This window comes from Cibotium barometz, chromosome 27 (genome assembly GCF_041138505.1).
Source record: "Cibotium barometz isolate CiBa-2024 chromosome 27, ASM4113850v1, whole genome shotgun sequence".
NCBI classification, from domain to species: Eukaryota; Viridiplantae; Streptophyta; class Polypodiopsida; order Cyatheales; family Cibotiaceae; genus Cibotium; species Cibotium barometz.
Genome location: NC_141072.1, coordinates 39,182,945 through 39,200,645, shown reverse-complemented (window position 1 = coordinate 39,200,645; position 17,701 = coordinate 39,182,945). Strand labels below are relative to the sequence as shown.

Here is a 17,701-nt window from a genome sequence, read left to right as displayed (position 1 = left end):
CTTTTTCTTCACAGTATGAAGTTCATTCTTCAACTGTATCTTTCGTGCCTTGGTATTCGTTTCATAGAGTTTTACCAAGGTGTCCCACGCCTCCTTGGGGGACTTGGCATCCTGTATGTGCCCAATCATGGTGTCCTGTATACTGATAGAGAGCCGATACATAGCTTTTCTGGCTCCTTGGTTCCAATCCTTGAACTCTTTCACATATCTGCAGCAGTCGGATTGATCTTCGGTATCTCCGGTGCCTCTTCATGCTCAGCTTCTATATAGTCCCAGTAATCCTTTCTTATCAGGAAATTTGCCAGCGTGAACCTCCAAGCATGGAAGTTCTTCTTATCAAGCTTCTCAGCAACAATCTGGTTTATGCCATCATTTGACATCTTGCCAGACACACAAATTTACCAGAAACAGCACTCTGGTTTGTCTTGCACAAATTGCTGTATTTTCTGTAGTGGTACTGTACTACACTCAAATGTCACAACTAGTGACCTCAATGTGCATACATACACCCAATGGCAACTGTTGACCTCCTTGCAGCACACACAATGTCTACACAACCAATCTGTCTTCCTGCAGTTCTTAAAACAGAGTTTTGCAGAGAATTGATGACTTACCCGCAGTGCTCGAAATCGCCTACTTTTTGAAAAACGGAGGTCCTAACGCGTCCGAAACGCGTTTTCGGCCTGAAAAATTTCGTCCGATAGTCCGATAGGATAGTATAGTTGCCCTATAGCTTTACTCCCGCGAAGAAAGCTCCTCAATCAGAGGTTGTTTGCCGGTGCCTCCCGTAGAGCTCCCGACAAGGGTGTAGTCGCCAACACAAACAGGGAAGAGTAGATGAAGCTCTTACCCTCGTACCGCTTCCTATGCTTCTCTTGCTTGTAGCTCAGTCCTTAGCATGAACCAGGCTCTGATACCATGAAAAGATGCAGAGGAGAAGAGAGCTTGAGCTCTTGCAAGCGCACACACACTCACAAAACCCTAAAAGAGAACACACAAGATGAGAGACTGAAAATCTTCTTCTTCTTCACACAACACTCAACACACCATATACAAAGATAGGAGTACACACAAGATGAAAAGGTATTTAACCAAATACATACTAGGGTTCTCTATAGTGTGAACCCAACTAAATGAGTTGGCGCTATAACTATGCCAGTCTCTAGAATGGCTGTCACACAGCCTGTCATCCCACTGGCCCAATATCACTTATGACCTCACCAACCATGCCAGTGGTGTAAGTGTAGGGCCTATCTCCCAGGCGGGTCATCAGTGTCCACCGCCTCACTAGATGAGCTCGATATCTCAACAACAAAGTTCTCAAAAGCATCACAGATAGCAGAAGACTGTTCCAGAAGTAGAACCAGATCCCAAGAATCAGCAACAAATAAATGATCCATGTGAAAGGATCACACCGCAAGGGCAAAACACCCTCCTTGTTTTGCAAATACTGCAAAGAACACAAGCTCGGACAAAATAAACTCTGCTTAGGATCTCTGAAAAGATCACTGCTCCTCCAAAAAACTGCAAACTCTTGTAACAGAAAGTCTCCATAGATACAAAACAGCTCTCGAAACTGATCCTCAAGTGAAGTAGCTGGAGATAGGTCCCCTCTGAGTGTAGAAAGCTCATGTGGGAAGCAAAACGCAGCCAAAACACTGCTATCCAACAAAAATAGCACTCCATTGTCAATAGAAGGCAAGGAACATGTAGAAACCGGGAAACCGTGAAGGCCAGGAACAAAACACAGGTATAGATGCTCCAAAACCAGCAAAACGTAGACTGAAATTTGAAATTCAGAATCCTCCTCAAGTACCAAATTGCCTCCAAAGCCATAATCCAAACAAGAAACCCCCTCTGCAAGTGATCTGTGTCCACTAGAGAAGAAAATGCAGCCAAACAAGGGCTACAAACCTGAAAATTCAGGCCAACCAGTGTCCACACCTCCTATGAGGAAAAACGCTGAAGAGAAGGTACCTTCGGGTCCAACAGATGAAGCCGTAGAGCTATCAGCAAGATCGGTTCAGAAAAACGCAGCAACCATGGCTGCAAATCTGAAAATGCAGAGGTATAAAAGGGGCTGTAGAACGGGCTGAATATGGAAACGTTGAATCCTCAGATCAAGAACTGCTGTAGAGGGAGCCCAGAGAGCTCCAAGATCAAGGCGAGGGAAAGCAAGCCCAACCAGGCCAAAAATGCAGCCTGTTTGGGACAGCTATGTTGCTGTCCAGACCTGAAAAAAAACGCCTGAGAACCCTGGAAGGTGCCGCCAAGAAGGACAGGTATGCTGTCCAAAAAAAACACGCCCCTGTCAGGCTGCCTAGAGGGTGCCAATTAACGCCTTGATGAGGAGGAACTGCAGCCCACTGAAAGAGGGATGAATCAGCCCTTGAAAAGCTTCAACGCAAGCTTCAAAGCAAAAAATGCAGATCTGTCAATAGGCAGAAAAAACGCAGAAATGAAGAGGTAGAGGAGGGAGCATCCAATGCTGACAATCACCGACGCTCTGATACCATGATAGAATGTGCAGCGGAAGAAGGGAAAGTGGAAACACAAGAGAGAGAGAGAGAGAGAGAGAGAGAGAGAGCGAGAAAGATGGAGAGGAAACACAGGTGAGAACCTGCTCTCAATATCATCACCAAAAGGAACACATGTCCCGAGCAAGAGGGGAGAACCTCGTATGTGAGGGACTGCAGCTAGACAAGCTAGGCAAGCAATGAGACATGAGGGAGGCATGCTGGCTATATATATGCCTACATGAAGGCAGCCGACTGGAGATAAAATACCTACACGACTGGGAAAATACCCAAGACCATAAAATGGGGAATAAATATGCGTAAAATATATGTGAGGGGTGACCAACCCCTCTGACTAACATGTCAGCCCTAGAGGCTAAAATAGGACACAAAATAGGAAGTCAGCAAGTAGGGGATGATGTCTAACATACTGCTGGATTGGCTTGGCCGTCTCTATGGGCTGCTGTCCAGGCCAACGGAGGCTGCTGGGCAGCCCCTGGGCACTGGCCGCCTGCAGTCCTTGTTGTCCTATGGGCTAGCCGACTTGCTGGGTTGGCCCAAAGGCTAGCCGGCTGCTTGGCCAAGCCCTCCTTGTGTTGGTGGGCAAGGACCATGGGCCATGGGCCCCTTGCGGTAGCCTAAGGCCTACCCCCTGTCCAAACATGAGGTATAATATCCCTTTCTGGGGTAGCCCTAATGGATGCCCCCTTCTACATGCAACCTACATAGCTGTCTGGCGTCTGGTCAATCTGGTCACAGACCAAACACACAGAGCAACTGACATCATTCTAGAGGGAGACTCAGTGTGCGGATTGGCATTGTTTCACGTGCAGGACAATGCACACCTGACCTTGGACGCATGTGCAGGACAATGCACACCTGACCTCGGATGAATGGAGTGGAACCCTGGTTGACTCGTCCCGGATTGGGCTCACATGGGACGAGTTTTCCACCCGAAGTCTTGCATCTTCTTGTTCAGATATGTCTACGTGGCATCCAAGTGCGAGGTGCACGTGACACCTTGTCTCCACATATGGTCTCCCATACCTGTCATCCTTTCCTTCTTGGCAATCTTTTCATTGAAACCTTGCCTTATGTCTTTGAATCCACTCCAAGTTTGATGTGTAGAGATCTGTGCATTTGTTCCACTTTGTCCCCTTGCCTTCTTGCCCTGTCCCTGAACACAAGCATGAATCCTTCTTCTTGAAAACTGATCCTGGTACCCTTGGCTCCAACCCTTGGATGAAGCGCATCCTTTGGAGTGCGCCATAAAAGCTTTTGGAGTTGCCTCGACTGGCTACCAACTCTCATAAAGCTCTCCCCTTGGGTTTGCGTGACACCATCCAGCTTCTAGGGGTCTCGACACATGTTGCGTTTCTCTCCTTGGACATGTGCACTTCTTTTGGGACATCACCAGCACTTAGCCTTGTTGAGACTGATGCTGATACAATGTTGCCCTGACTGGCTACCAACTCTCATGAAGCTCTCCCCTTGGGTTTGCTTGACACCAAACTAGCTTCTAGGGGTCTTGACACAAGCTGCGTTTCTCTCCTTGGACCTATGCACTTCTTCTGGGACATTACCAACACTTAGCCTTGCTGAGCCTGATGCTGATACAATGTTGCTAGGTCACCATACCACCAAAAGATCAAGACACGAGCGATGGTTTCATCCATGCATGATGTAGTAAGGTTGTGTGGGACATCGCCAAGAACAATATCTCTGAATATATATATATATATATATATATAGAGAGAGAGAGAGAGAGAGAGAGAGAGAGATGGCTATGTATTTTCAGTATACTCATATAGTACAAAAAGGTACATCAATTTGGCTGCATTAGCAATCCCAAAAGCCTATCTAATGACCAATCTCCATATGGGAGAGAGATTGCAAGAATAAATCCTGGCCTAGCCTTTTATAGGCCCAAAGTATGCCCAAGAAGTTGGCCAAACAGTAGCCAGTCGGAAGAAAAATCCTATATTTTTAAATATGCTACTGACCCACTCCATAAGCATTTCAGATCTGGTCGACATGGTCTAAGTCATCTTGGCTACCTTCTGTGCACACTTGGATCCATCCTAGAGCCTTAATCTAGATGTTGATCCGTTGCCTATCAGGATTAGCCTTGGATTAGGCATGTCCATGTGCATGCACATGACAATCAAACCGTCAGTTAGCCTCTTTGGCATCGAGACTGTGGCCATAATCGCATTGAAAGTGGCTTTAAAGCTGCCTTCCTTGAGATCCCAGTGACGGAGAAACAAAGAGACTGGAAGTCCATTCTCCCAAGGGCATTTGCCTGAGGGGAGTGCTTGTAGAGCTAGCTCCTTTGAGGTAACTTTGAGGTAAAGGGTGTCATCAAGAAGGTATGGAGCGGGGGGGGGGGGGGGGGACCATCCTTTCGTGTACCGCCATACCCAATCCCTCGCCTCCATTGCTTGCGTGGAGGGAGGGGCTCCAGAAAGAAGGGATCTACAAAAAACTGTGGCAATGGCTCAAACTTGAGGGGGATCAAAGACAATTATCCATCCTGGCCACGCAATCTGCGGATGCCATCCCTCCACATGTGTGGGCTTGTGATGTCAAAGAAATTGTTGGTGACCTTGTCTCTAGCCTGTGTCCAGCAAGAAGCTCTAGCATGATATCTGTACTCCACTCCTCTCCTCGATGGAACTCAACTTTGCCCAGGCCATCGCCATCTGGGCCTCAATCCATGGGCTGTCCGGGGCACTTTCTTGGAGACATTACAGGGTTGCGAGGCTCCGACGGATGCTCCTCTCTTGCTACGTTGTGAGTCTGCTTTGCATCACCTCCTGCAAACAAACCGGTGAGTCTTGCACCCAGGGCCTCTGCAGGTGAACCAGCGTGAAAATCAAGACTCCCAAATCTTCTCAATCTTGCTACAAATCTCGGAGTCTTGAATGAGGTACTCGGGGATACGGGTGCTCGAGTGTTTGTCTTGTGTCACGTGCACGCCTGTGCTATGGCTAATCCTGTGCAGGAACTGTCTTAATCCTTGACTAGTTATCAGTTGGTTCAGTCATTAGTGTAGCAGCATTATCTATAGCATCAGAGTCATCATCAGTCACCATCATCAGCTACATCATCATCATCATCATCATTAGCATTATCTACAACATAAGCATCAGCATGAAGGGCTAGGAACCCTGTCGGCAGCCAGCAGAGATGTTTTCAGCAGCCATCAGGGGTCCCAACAGCAGGCGGCCAAGCAATCAACTGGCATGCAGCAGCTTTTGGGCAGCATCATATATGAAGCGCAGTAGTTAATGCATTAAATGCTCAGTTCAGGTCCATGCATTAGGCTGACTACAAACTTCCCCCATATATATAAGCAGAAGGCATAAATCATTAGGGGATCAAGTTCATAAATAAGTTCATTTATCTAGCATTGATAGAAGTATGTAGAAGGGGCCAGGTGTCAACCCCTTGGGGCTGACCAAGGCCCACACATGTACAAGCATTCATGCAACCCTTTTGTACCATATGAATAAAGAAAACCTTGACACCAATCTCTCTCTTCTTCTCTCTCCTTTGTCTTAATTATCTTAGTAATTAGCATCAATGTTCTTAATCAGTCTTAGGGTTATGGATCAGCACAACATGGCTTCCGCACATGCAACATTGGTATCAGAGCATTCAGGCTTAGCCCACTAAGCATTGTCCTAAGGAAGGTGCATAGTTTTCAGCAGAGAAAGGATGCAACAGGGTCATACTTACCAGAAATGGAAACGGAAACAGAAACGGTCGACCCTCTGGAAACGAAAATGGTTCGAAGATAGGAAACAGAAACGGGTAGAAAACGGCATAGCCTTTTACTTGAAACTTAGTGAAGAAAACTAGGAAACAAACATGGAAACATCATTGCAAAATAAGATACATTACAAGATACACATTACACATTATAGATAAGAGCGGTGGGAGGTGGAACTGTCGGAACTTCTCTCCACTCTGAAAGTCTTGGGTGTGAGTTTGGATGGTGAGTAATCACAATCCGTCCTAGGGAGAAGCCTCGCTAGGTGGTCATGAATCATGTCCTCCATGTGGAACCACTCCCACCGGGCCTTGGCGTACTCTGGACTACAACTGTCACAGTGAAGGTATGTGTAGGAGGGGGGAGGGGTACTGTTACAACCCCATGGATCTCCTAAACGCAAAACATGAGTGATTAGTACAAACCTCCTAAGAGGGGTGCAAGCTAGCTCACCACCCAACCGTAGGTTCACATTTGCAAACCTTACCCTCGAGCCAGAGGCTAAGGCTCTAATCCCATGAACCATACCAATCAACCTTGGTATACCACCAATGCTTGATTGTTGAGGCCTCTGGCATGACCGTCTGTGATCCGTTGAATCCAAAATCATGTTCCCGACGGTAATCTTGGTCCATCATAGACTACAAAGTGAATAACTCTCTGTGAACAATAATAACCCAAGTCTCACTTATATAGTGGCTATTGCTGTTATAAATAATTGTCCGATCATAAATAGCTAGTATACTTGGTATTATTAACCATGAGCACTTGCTTCCTCTAATCCTAGGGCTTTCTTAACCTTGCTAGATTAGACCACTAATCCTAAAGATTAGTACTAGGTACGTAACATATTTCTCCTCCTCAAACGTTTCCACTCTTTGAAACAAAATTTGACTATGAAAGAAAATTGGGAAACCTATGCTGTAAACTAGCAATGGACTCCCAAGTTGAAGACATTCCTAGTCTTGCAAATAACAAGAGAAACTCAAACTACATCTGACAACGGTCTCCATAATTTGGTTTACCATTCACACACTTTCCACTCGTAATTTTGCTATAGGAACCATTGTTACGAGGAAAAGAGAACGGGGAAACATTTTGGCCCCTGGGAATGGGAGCGTTTTGAACCCTTGGAACGGGAACGGGCAATGCCACGTCAGCAAACAAAATAATGGAATTCTGAAAAATGTCACTTTAAATGATGAATTTTAAGTAGGACAGGCTAAAACTTTGAAAATTTATGTTATGTATGCATAGTTGAGCGGGAAAAATAGAGGAAAAATGTTGTTTTAAAAACATTTTGCCCTTTTTAAAAGGGTTTTTGGGCTTGTTACTAGGGGAACGATTTGGAACGTGGGGGAACGTTTCCCCTTGGCCGTTCCTTGTGGGGGAACGTTCGGGAATGTTCCCACGTTTCGGACATCCAGGGTGGGGTATGGCGTTCCCACGTTTCTTAGAGGGGGAATGTCGTTTCCCAGTAACTATGATAGGAACTGACTAAATTTGCAGCTATTGTCCCTACAACTATCTCAGTGGAACTAAAAACAGACCAACTCGAACCAGAGTCGGTGAGGAACACAACAATCCCTCAACCCAACTCCCGAGGAATTGGATAATTTGAAATCAGAGAGACAATTGTCGAATCTAGTCATGTTCTCGACGGTAATCTTTGTTTGTCATAGACCACAGAGTGAATAACTCTTTGTGAACAATGATAACCCAAGTCTCACTTATATAGTGGTTACTATTGATATAAATAGTTGTCTAGTCATAAATAGCTAGTATACTTGGTATTATTAACCATGAGTCTTAGCTGCATGCATCTGCGTGCTTCCTCTAATCCGAGGGCTCCCCTAACTCAACAAGATGATACAGGCGCATGGTTAATAATACCAAGTATACTGGCTATGTATTCTTGGTATTATTAACCATGAGCCTTAGCCGCCTGTATCAACTTGCTTTCTCTAATCCCAAGTTTCCCTAACCTTGTTGGATTAGACCACTAATCCTAAAGATTAGTACTAGGTATGTAACAGGTATTGCCATCGAGACATGAAGAAATATGAAGAGGAGCACCTCTAGGCTTGAGGACACCAACTCCCCACCGTGATCCTTGTGACCAGAGCCACCCAACTCCATCCGTGATGACAGTGACCAAAAAAGAGTGAGCATGTTAGTAATCCGTAAGTCCTGCAGATGGTGGGACAGCTCTACCGCTTGCCCTTGAATGGCAGCAAACATGAACTCCGGGCTCCATACCGTCCTTGAAGCTGCGCTCTGGGGGAAAGAGAAGATCATTGCGCAACTCTCTGGGGTGGAAGGCTTGGAGTGATGTAGAACCACACAAATGCGGATGGGAGCTACCGTCTCTTGAAAATACCGGCTTCCGTGACACGAAGACATCGAAAGCAATTGTAATCCATGGGCTGCCCCAGACTTTTGGGGGGGGGGGGGCATGCACTCCGGAGGCAGAAATGGTCATCTCAACAGGCTCAGTAAAATGGTAAATCAATTGGCACACCAAGCTGGTGTGCTGTCTCCTCTCTGGATTGGGCGTGGCCGATGGATAGTGGGAATGCTTAGGAGAGGCAGATGGGGGGAAATGAGGGGGGCCGGCAAAGCAGAGGGGCAGAGTCAACAGAGCTGTAGGGCACGGGGGGGTGTAGGCAAAGGCGGGGGGACCCGATTGGAGGAAGAGTGTCACGTGCATGTCCGTGCCATGGCTAATCTCCGGCATGAACAGCATAATCCCTGATTAGGAATCAGGATAAGCAGTTAGGACAACATTTAGGTCATCTTCAGTGTCATCATCATCAGTAGTATTATCATCAGCATGAACATCAGTACCATCAACATCAGTAGCAACATCAGCATAACATCAGCTTCAGCACCATGATCATCAGCAGCATCAACATCACCATCACCATCACCATCACCATCAGCATGGAGTGCATGGGACCCCTGTCAGCTGCCTGTAGACACCTTGTCGGCAGCCAGCAGGCGGCTCAGCACCTAGTTTGAAGGCCAGCAATGTGGGGCAAGCAGCAGAAATAAGTGCAGTTTTTTATGGCATTTGATGCCTAATTTCTTGTCCAATGCTGGCCGACCAGCATCTGCAACTCATATATAAGCATCAAGTATAATTCAGCAATGATTCAGTCATTCATTCATCATTCATCATTGAAGTCATTAGTTAAGCATATGTAGGGGCTAGAGGTCACCCCTTTGGGGTTGACCAAAGTATAGCACGGCTTTTGCGCATGCAACATTGGTATTAGAGCATTCAGGCTCAGCCACTAAGCATAAGTCCCAAGGAGGTGCATAGATCTAGTACGAGAATACAACAAGAGTAGTCTACAACAGGTGAAGCTAGAGGAAGCATTCCTTGAGGGTATGTATGTACGCATAACTAGTACATCATTAAGCTCTCAGATCAATTCCAAAGGCCCTAGCAACAGGCATGATCAGTTCCGGCAGGTGATCCACCGCCGTTGTGTTAAGGGTAAGGGATGGCAAGCATGGGGACAACAGTGGAACAGATGCTCAGTTCTTCAGCAAGACTTGGAAGTGGAGATCAAAAGTGGAAGGTGTTCAGACAAAAATATTAAAGTCAAAGTCAGAGTCAGAAGTAGCAAGTCAAAGTTAGAAGTCCAGGGAGGAAGGATGACAGAGTGTCCATCCCATCATCAAGTTTAGCAAGAGGGGATGTCATGTGCATGCTCGTGCCATGACTAATCTCTGGCATGAACAGCATAATCGTTGATTAGGATAAGCACTTAGGAAAGCATTTAGGTCATCTTCAGTGTTATCATCATCAGTGGTATTATCATCAGCATGAACATTAGTACATCATCATCAGTAGCAACATCAGTTTCAGCACCATCAGCATCAGCATCAGCATCAACAGCATCATCATCATCACCATCAACATGGAGTGCATGGGACCTTGTCGGCTGCCTGTAGACACCTTGTCGGCAGCCAGCAGGAGCCCTAGCAGCAGGCAAGTCAGCACCTAGTTGAAGGCCAGCAATGTGGGGCAAGCAATAGAAATAAGCACAATTTTTTATGGCATTTATTGCCTAATTGCTTGTCCAATATTGATCGACAGCATTTGTTGCTGGCCTACCAGCATCTGTTGTTGACCAAGGGCTCAATCATGTACATACATTCAGCAGCCTTCTATTACCATATGAAATACAAGAATACCTGACACCAACTCTCTCTCATTTCTTCTCTGTCCTTTGTCTTAATCATGTTTATTCAGCATCTTGTTCTTAAGTAGGCTTAGGGCTATGGATCAGTACAGCAAGGCGTCCTTGCATGCAACAAAGAGGGGGGCTCTTGAGGGGGGTGAGGGGGTGTCAACAGCTAAGGGGCCGGGTCCATTGGGGGTGTGGAAGGGCCAAAAGATCTAGAGGTATCTGGACATTGGGCAGAGGATCATGGCAAGGTAACGGTCTCTAGCAAGTGGGATTGGTGCCAAGTCCCAAGACGTGACAGGGGGGCCCATCACTGTCCGAGGGCTGTTGAGATAATGCTTAAAATGGTTCTTTGACATAACCGTATCCTCATGGGACCGCCAAGCCTAGCGGCGTCGCTCCGCCATGGAGGCTTGGCGATGGTTTAGCTTCAAATCGGCAGTCTAACACTCTCCTACCCAAGGATCCTCAATCCTTGAGGGCTAGGGCCTGGTGCTTTGAATCTTGAGGGTTGGATTCCCCCCCTCCGCCTTGAGGAGGAGCTGTGTTGGGATTGGGGAGGAGGGAATGCTAACGACTCTCGCTTGGATTGACGGCGGGGGTACGCTCTACCAAGGTGCCCCATTTGACGGCAAATGAAGCAATCGAGGGAGGCCAAAGTACTAAACTCTCTGCATAATAGGATCTCCTCAAAGGCATGGAAGAGAAATGACATGAGGAACAAACTCCGGAGAGGATTTGCAGATGTGAAGGGAGGGAATCCTTGCCGTCCAAGCTAGAACTGAAGCGGTTTTTGTGGGTGTGGGGGGGGGGGTGAGGGGGTGTTCCATCACTCTCCCGATAACTCTACCAATCACTAGGGGGGAGGTACTCCTTCCTGAGGCTAGGAAAGAAAACTGTAACTATGAAGCCTGACGCACCTGCGAGGGGGTTAGATGTTGAGTCGAAGCTGTGTTATCACCTCGCAAAGAAGGCTTGGGCCATGGCACATGCGTCGTGCGATGGGGCTAAGTTGGAGGACTCGCTACCCACAATCTTGCAAACCAAGGTGGAGGCCTCTAGGGAGGTGACTGTTGATGTGAGGACCTGGAGGTCCACTTCGAAAAAGATGGGCAAGGGACGGTGGCCTTGGTCGGGGATGACGGAGCGGCTGCCATGGAGTCCTCTTGAAGGGGTAAGAACCAAAGAAGCCAACTCGTGCCAAAAGGAAAAGAACCCGGGGGAACACCTATGCTGAGAAGACAAGGATGATGGGCGAAAGAGAAGGCTAGGGTTGAGGGAAGGGTAAGTGGAGGAGGCGGCTCGAAACGGAGAGGGGCGCAATTGAGAGGAGAGGTGGCGAGGAGGGCGAAGAAGGTGGGAGAAAGGGCAGCTGGTGCATGGGGCGGTGGTACCAACTAGGCGATGGTATGGTAGGGGAGAAGTCGCTGGCATCCAAGGGGCAGGGGAGACGGGAGAGGGCAGCGGAGAATGATGGGGGCGAAGGGAAGGCGGTGCGAAGGCGAAGGGGGCAGGGGTGGGCACTGCAAATCTGTGCTAAGGAGGGGGGGGGGGGGGGGGGGGGGGGGGACAAGCTCTCCAGCTCACGGAGATTCTCTCTCCCTCAAGAAAATGCTTTCTATGGGCTTATGATTCAGCCATATGGAAAGTAGAAGTAGTGTCAAACAAACGAGAGGATTTTACACACACAAGAGAAGAAAGCTGGCTTCCCAATTTTGAACCAAGCACTCTGATACCAAATGTGAGGTCCCCTCCATGAGAAACCCTAACCCTAGCCAAAACTGTGTATGCAAAAACGTAAAGAAGAAGAAGATGACAGCTTCTAAAGATAGATGCAAACTGTACCTTATTTGCCACACACCATACTCATGTGCCCCTTGTGCCCACACAAACATGAAGAAGAAGATAGCTTCTAACGATAGATGCAAACTGTAGCTTATTGGCCACACACCATACTCATGTGTCCCTTGTGTCGCTTGATACCCCGTGCTACATACCACTAGGTCTTTTGGCCTAAAGCTGTCACCCAAGAACCTTGTTTGGCTATTGGCAAGCTAAAACATGTTCTCACCCATTACTTGCTCCTGTTGGTCCATCTGAAATCTGACCAGTTCAGCATGATTTTCTCAGCGTTTCTTCAGCATTAGCTCTTTATACAGCCTTCTTAGTTGGTGGAGCTTTCAGTAGGATGTGCAAGTGTTAACTTCCGTTCAGGTTAATGAATGCAAAATATAAGATGATGAGAGTCAAGGAAGACAAGTGTGACACACCTCACCTGCCACGTGGAAAATGGGCAGGCCATCAGCTTCAAGTGCAGAACGGGCACAGCAGTCGGGGCATATATATGTACATATATACATATATATACATATATACATATATATATATATATACATATATATATATACATATATATATATACATATATGCCACTGCCACTTGGCAGTCGGCCAGGTCAGCAGGTTGTAGGCTGTCCTCTGGAGCACGCTGAATGTAGTCAGCAGGCCTACCAGCACTCCAGGGTGCTATATATATACATATTGGAAAATCATCATTTCATTTGCAAATCTTAGCCCTAGTCTCTCTACAGAGCGTTTCTGTACGGAGCGTGGGCTGGCCAGGAGATCTTCAGCAGAGTGCTGGTTGTGAGTTGTCATCTACTATCACAGCCATCTGTTGTACTAGAAATTCAGTTGTAACACTCTCTTGTTGTACATATATAGAACAGTAGTAGTAGCTTTAAGACTTGTCTGTGCTGTGCATGTTTGATTCCGCTCCTCTCTTCTCTATACCTTCTCTCAAACCCTTGCACATAGGCATGAGTGTTCTACAACGAGACCCTTGCAAAGGCCAAGGGCAATTCACATTGGATGGAAATTGGGCATGGAATGAGTTCAATAATAGAGAACTAGACTTGTGCCATCGAGAACGTGGAAATATTGGAAAATCATCATTTCATCTGCAAATCTCAGCCCTAGTCTCTCTACAGAGCGTTTCCGTACTGAGCGTGGGCTGGCCAGGAGATCTTCAGCACAGTGCTGGCTGTGAGTTGTCATCTACTATCTCAGCCAGTTTTAAGACTCGTGTGTGCCGTGTGTGTTTGATTCTGCTCCTCTCTTCTCTATACCTTCTCTCAAACCCTTGCAGCACATAGGCACAAGTGTTCTAGTAAGGCCGGATTGTGGAGGCCAAGTGGTCTTGTCTGCATGCTATGCATGCTGAAAGGGAAGGGGGATCGAGTCATTAGAATAACACAGAAATTAATTGTGAAAGCTAGTGGGAAATTTCATCCTCACATGGACATTTACTTTTGCAAAAGCTTTAGACATTGGTCTCACGTGAGCATTTGTTTTGGCTTTTGTTTGAACAGGTACTATGCTAGCATCTCTGAGCAGGCTAATAATCACGTGGGTAACTGTAGCATTGGTTGGATTATGTTTGTAGCCAACTATTAAAGGACTTCACCATCAGCCAACAACCATGACTGTAGTACATAATATGGTAATATGGTTCTTGTGCCTGGGATATGCCAAGTTGGTTGTGCATTGGTGCAGTCTTGGTAAATTTTGACAACCTTAGTTGTTCAAATGATGAAATATCCATAAATTACGAATAATCCATGTCCTTTGAATCAAGCTTCCTGAGTCAAAAACCTTAATTTTTAATACGACACATACAGCATCTACTAGCTATTTTTTTTAAAAATAATTTAAAATGTTTTTTTTGAATTTAATGACATTATTTTTCAAGATTGTTTATAGAAGTGGGGTGGGCTCTCTGAACTTTCACTTCTTGCTTTTTTTAACCTTATTAGTCCCCTATTTAATTGCAAAAGGTAGGCACGACACACAGAACAAACGATTAATGCAAACACAATTAAGCTAATCACGATCAAACTAGCCCTCTTGAAGCATAGAGCATGAACTTATAGTCAAGGTTCCAATTAATACAGGAAATAGAATCTCATGAACATGCATAAAAAAATTGCATTCCATTTTTGGAAAATGAATAAACATTTATATTAAAGGTCACACTAAAAAAAAAAGGAAAGTTACACCACTCACACACTACTCACACTCACAGCCTTGCCCTATTAGAGCTTGAACCCACGACCTCTTATGGGTCGTGATGAGCTGGGCCACTCGGGCAAGTGCCTGTTGACAAAGGTCTTATACCTTTGCCAAGACGCTCTAAGTGGAGCTTGGAGGTGGGTTCTACTCTGGCTGGCCTTCACTGCACAAATGGGTGAACGAGTGTAAAAAAGAGGGAGGAAAAAAAGGTCCTTGAAAAAGTCCAACCAAGGACCACATTGACTATTATATGGTAAAATAAATATAAAAATTATTTCTATGAGTAAGTTTGTACTTTGTATCATTTGGAGACTTTTGCTCAAATCATGGCTATTGCAACATTAATTTTTACAAAAAGGCAATTTAAGCCATCCGAGCCTTTCTCTACCACAATGTAAATTCACATTCGTTCTCCCAAACGCCATCAAGCTTAAGATGAAAACAAGATATTTGTGAGCATTCATGAAAATGTTTACAAATGTACTTGATAATGAAGATTGTTTCACAATTCTACTAATACATACATTGATTTCTTCATGCAGCTTATCTTCTCTATCTCTATATTATCTTAAGAAAGAGTTTCACAAAGTACACGTGGCAAAAATTAGGAGGTTCGGGTAAGGGAGGAGGTTTGGGTAGAATTTGAATTTGGAGTCTCGAGAGACGTGTGAAGCATGGGTTGCCCAATAGTTCAAACAAAAGGGCAAGAAACACATGCAAAAGTGCTAGAAGCATACAAGTAGCTAAATACATGTATCTTAAATATAAGAGTATTCTTTATGGTTGTTAAATATAAGAGTATTCTTTATGGTTGCTAATAGAAAAACTCCATGTATAAGTGGCTTCTCTTTGTTTAGTTCTCTACATAACATGTATAGAAAGAAGAAAATTAGTTTGATAAAAGAAGTAAAGATTAGCATGGTGTGTGTACATTGACCAAAGTCTTTTAGTCAATTATACTTTGCGGTGTGTTGCTTCCTTTTAAAAATATATAACCTTGGAATGAGCCTTGTTTGAGTGATGATTTAAAAGTGATAATTGTCCAATGGTTAAGAGTTAAATATTTGAGCAATGATTTGAGATCAAACCTTTTAGGCAGCTATTTTCATAATATTGAAATTGAAAAAGTCTCAAGTCTTCTTTTTGTCTAGATTATGGGTTGGTCAAGAATTAATTTGATTTAACTCGAGAATATTTCTCAATTGAGACTAAAAGCTAAAGAAACATAATTAAAAATAGAGGACAAGTGGAAGAGGTCTATCTCTCATCTCTTTGTCTCTCTCTATCTCTTTCCATCTCTCTTCTGCCATTTTTGCCACGGGTTTTCTTGTCCAGTAAGCGTGGAATGCTACTGATTTGTAAGTTCAAAGGGCTACATAGAAGATAACTAATAAGGCTCACGTCCAAAGGTGTCAACTTGGTAAGGTTATGTTGATCAGATAGAATAGGATAGTGCTCTGTTTTTGTTTCTGTGAGATGAAAATTCGTTGAAAACGTGAGCTACAGCTAAGCTATGGCGATGATCGTGGGGGCTTGCAAAAACAGGTCTAAGGGGTCTCTGGGATCACAGATGGAGTCAGCAGGTAATCACGATTCACTGATGGTTGTTTGTAAAGAAGCTGTGTGTTTTTTTAATTGATTCCTAAGGTCACCGTGTCCATACTTGGGATCCATACCTCTCCTCCTTATCTCTCTCCCTCCCTCTACTCATTGAGTGAGCCCTTTGAGGTTTTTTATAGAGAATTGTGAGACAAATGGAGTATATTTAATTCCTAAGACAAGAACTCAAACCCAAAAAACTACATATTCTTCAAGTCATCACACAGGTCATATGTCTCTTCACCTTTTCCCACAAGTCATATTTCTCCTTTTCCCAAGGAGAAATATTGCATGGTAATGTAACAATTTATTTGATATGTATATATATTCAGACAATTTATTTGATATGTATATATATTCAGGCAATCTGTTTGATATGTATTAATTAAATGCTACTACTGACATGACATTTAATTAATCAACCTTAGAAGATGAGTTTCTCCCAACCCCCTCCCTCTCCTCCTTATCTCTCTCCCTCCTCTGACATGGGATTTAAGTAATGCAACTTTAGAAGATGAGTTTCTTCCACCCCCTCCCTCTCCTCTCCTTATCTCTCTCCCTCCCTCTACTCGTTGAGTGAGCCCTTTGAGGTTTTTTATAGAGAATTCTTATATAACTCTGACTTTTCAGCCAGCTTATGGCCGACTTGTCAACAAGTAGGTATGGAGGCCTAATCAGCTTTGACTTCTTGTGCTTGAGCTTCATACCAAGTTGAAGTAGGGCCATCAAGATACTATTGGTAAGATTTCAGCTCACTCCCTCCTATCCCTGGCATAAGCTCTCTCAAATTATCAAAAACATTCTTCGCTTCAAATACTAGTAGCAATCACTTAGTGGAAAAGGAAGTGATCGAGTGATGACAACCAAGGGGTGGTCTTGGAAGCAGCCATCCCTCAAAGAAAGCATAATAGCTCACTGGTCTAGCTTCATGGCATTGAAAATGCCTCGGGGCTCAAGTGACTCACTGAAGCGACGAGACCTTGGAAGAAGTTCTTTCAAGTGTCAATAGCAAAACCTTCTATCAATCGAGGAAGGTTGTTGGTGACAACACCTTGAGGTACCAAAAGTGAGAGTTCTGACATGAGTAATGAGAAATCATGTGAAAAACATGATCGCATGCCAGTCCCAGAGTTTTTGCGTTCAATCAATCTACATAGAGTGAACCGGTCCCTAATAAGGAACCTCGAAAGGGAAACGTCCGATGGGGTACATGAAAGTGACGAAGTTGCTTTAACTACTGAACCATGTGTGTTTGTTAAACTCGTGAATTGGATGATTGAGTATGGGGCTACAAAGTCACCCCTGCTTTATGCAGGGTTTCAATTCCTGGGAAAAAACTTCATGGAATTGGGAGGGTGATTCAAAATTTGAAGTGAAAAACCAACCGTACCCCAAGCTGACATGGGTGAACAAGTAGAGTATACTAAGGTGCTTGAGAGAACCATGTTGAAGTAACTTGGCAAAATGGCCCCGTAACTTTCGGAGAAGGGGTGCTCTCCTATATCGAAGGATTGGGAAAGCGGCACGTATTGGGGGTAGCGA

At 45.0% G+C, this 17,701-nt stretch overlaps 1 protein-coding gene across 3 annotated transcripts in view; it reads left to right on the top strand.

Annotated features, from left to right (window-relative positions):
• The window catches only part of LOC147623374 (uncharacterized), a 34,100-nt gene extending 19,979 nt beyond the window's left edge, over nucleotides 1-14,121 (top strand). For all 3 annotated transcript variants that reach the window (XM_086821525.1, XM_086821524.1, XM_086821526.1), the window contains exon 6: nucleotides 13,861-14,121. In XM_086821525.1, coding sequence (XP_086677651.1) covers nucleotides 13,861-13,934 — 74 coding nt within the window. In that variant the 3' untranslated portion in view covers nucleotides 13,935-14,121. The remainder of the gene's footprint in view (nucleotides 1-13,860) is intronic.
• The last annotated feature ends 3,580 nt before the right edge of the window (nucleotides 14,122-17,701 follow it).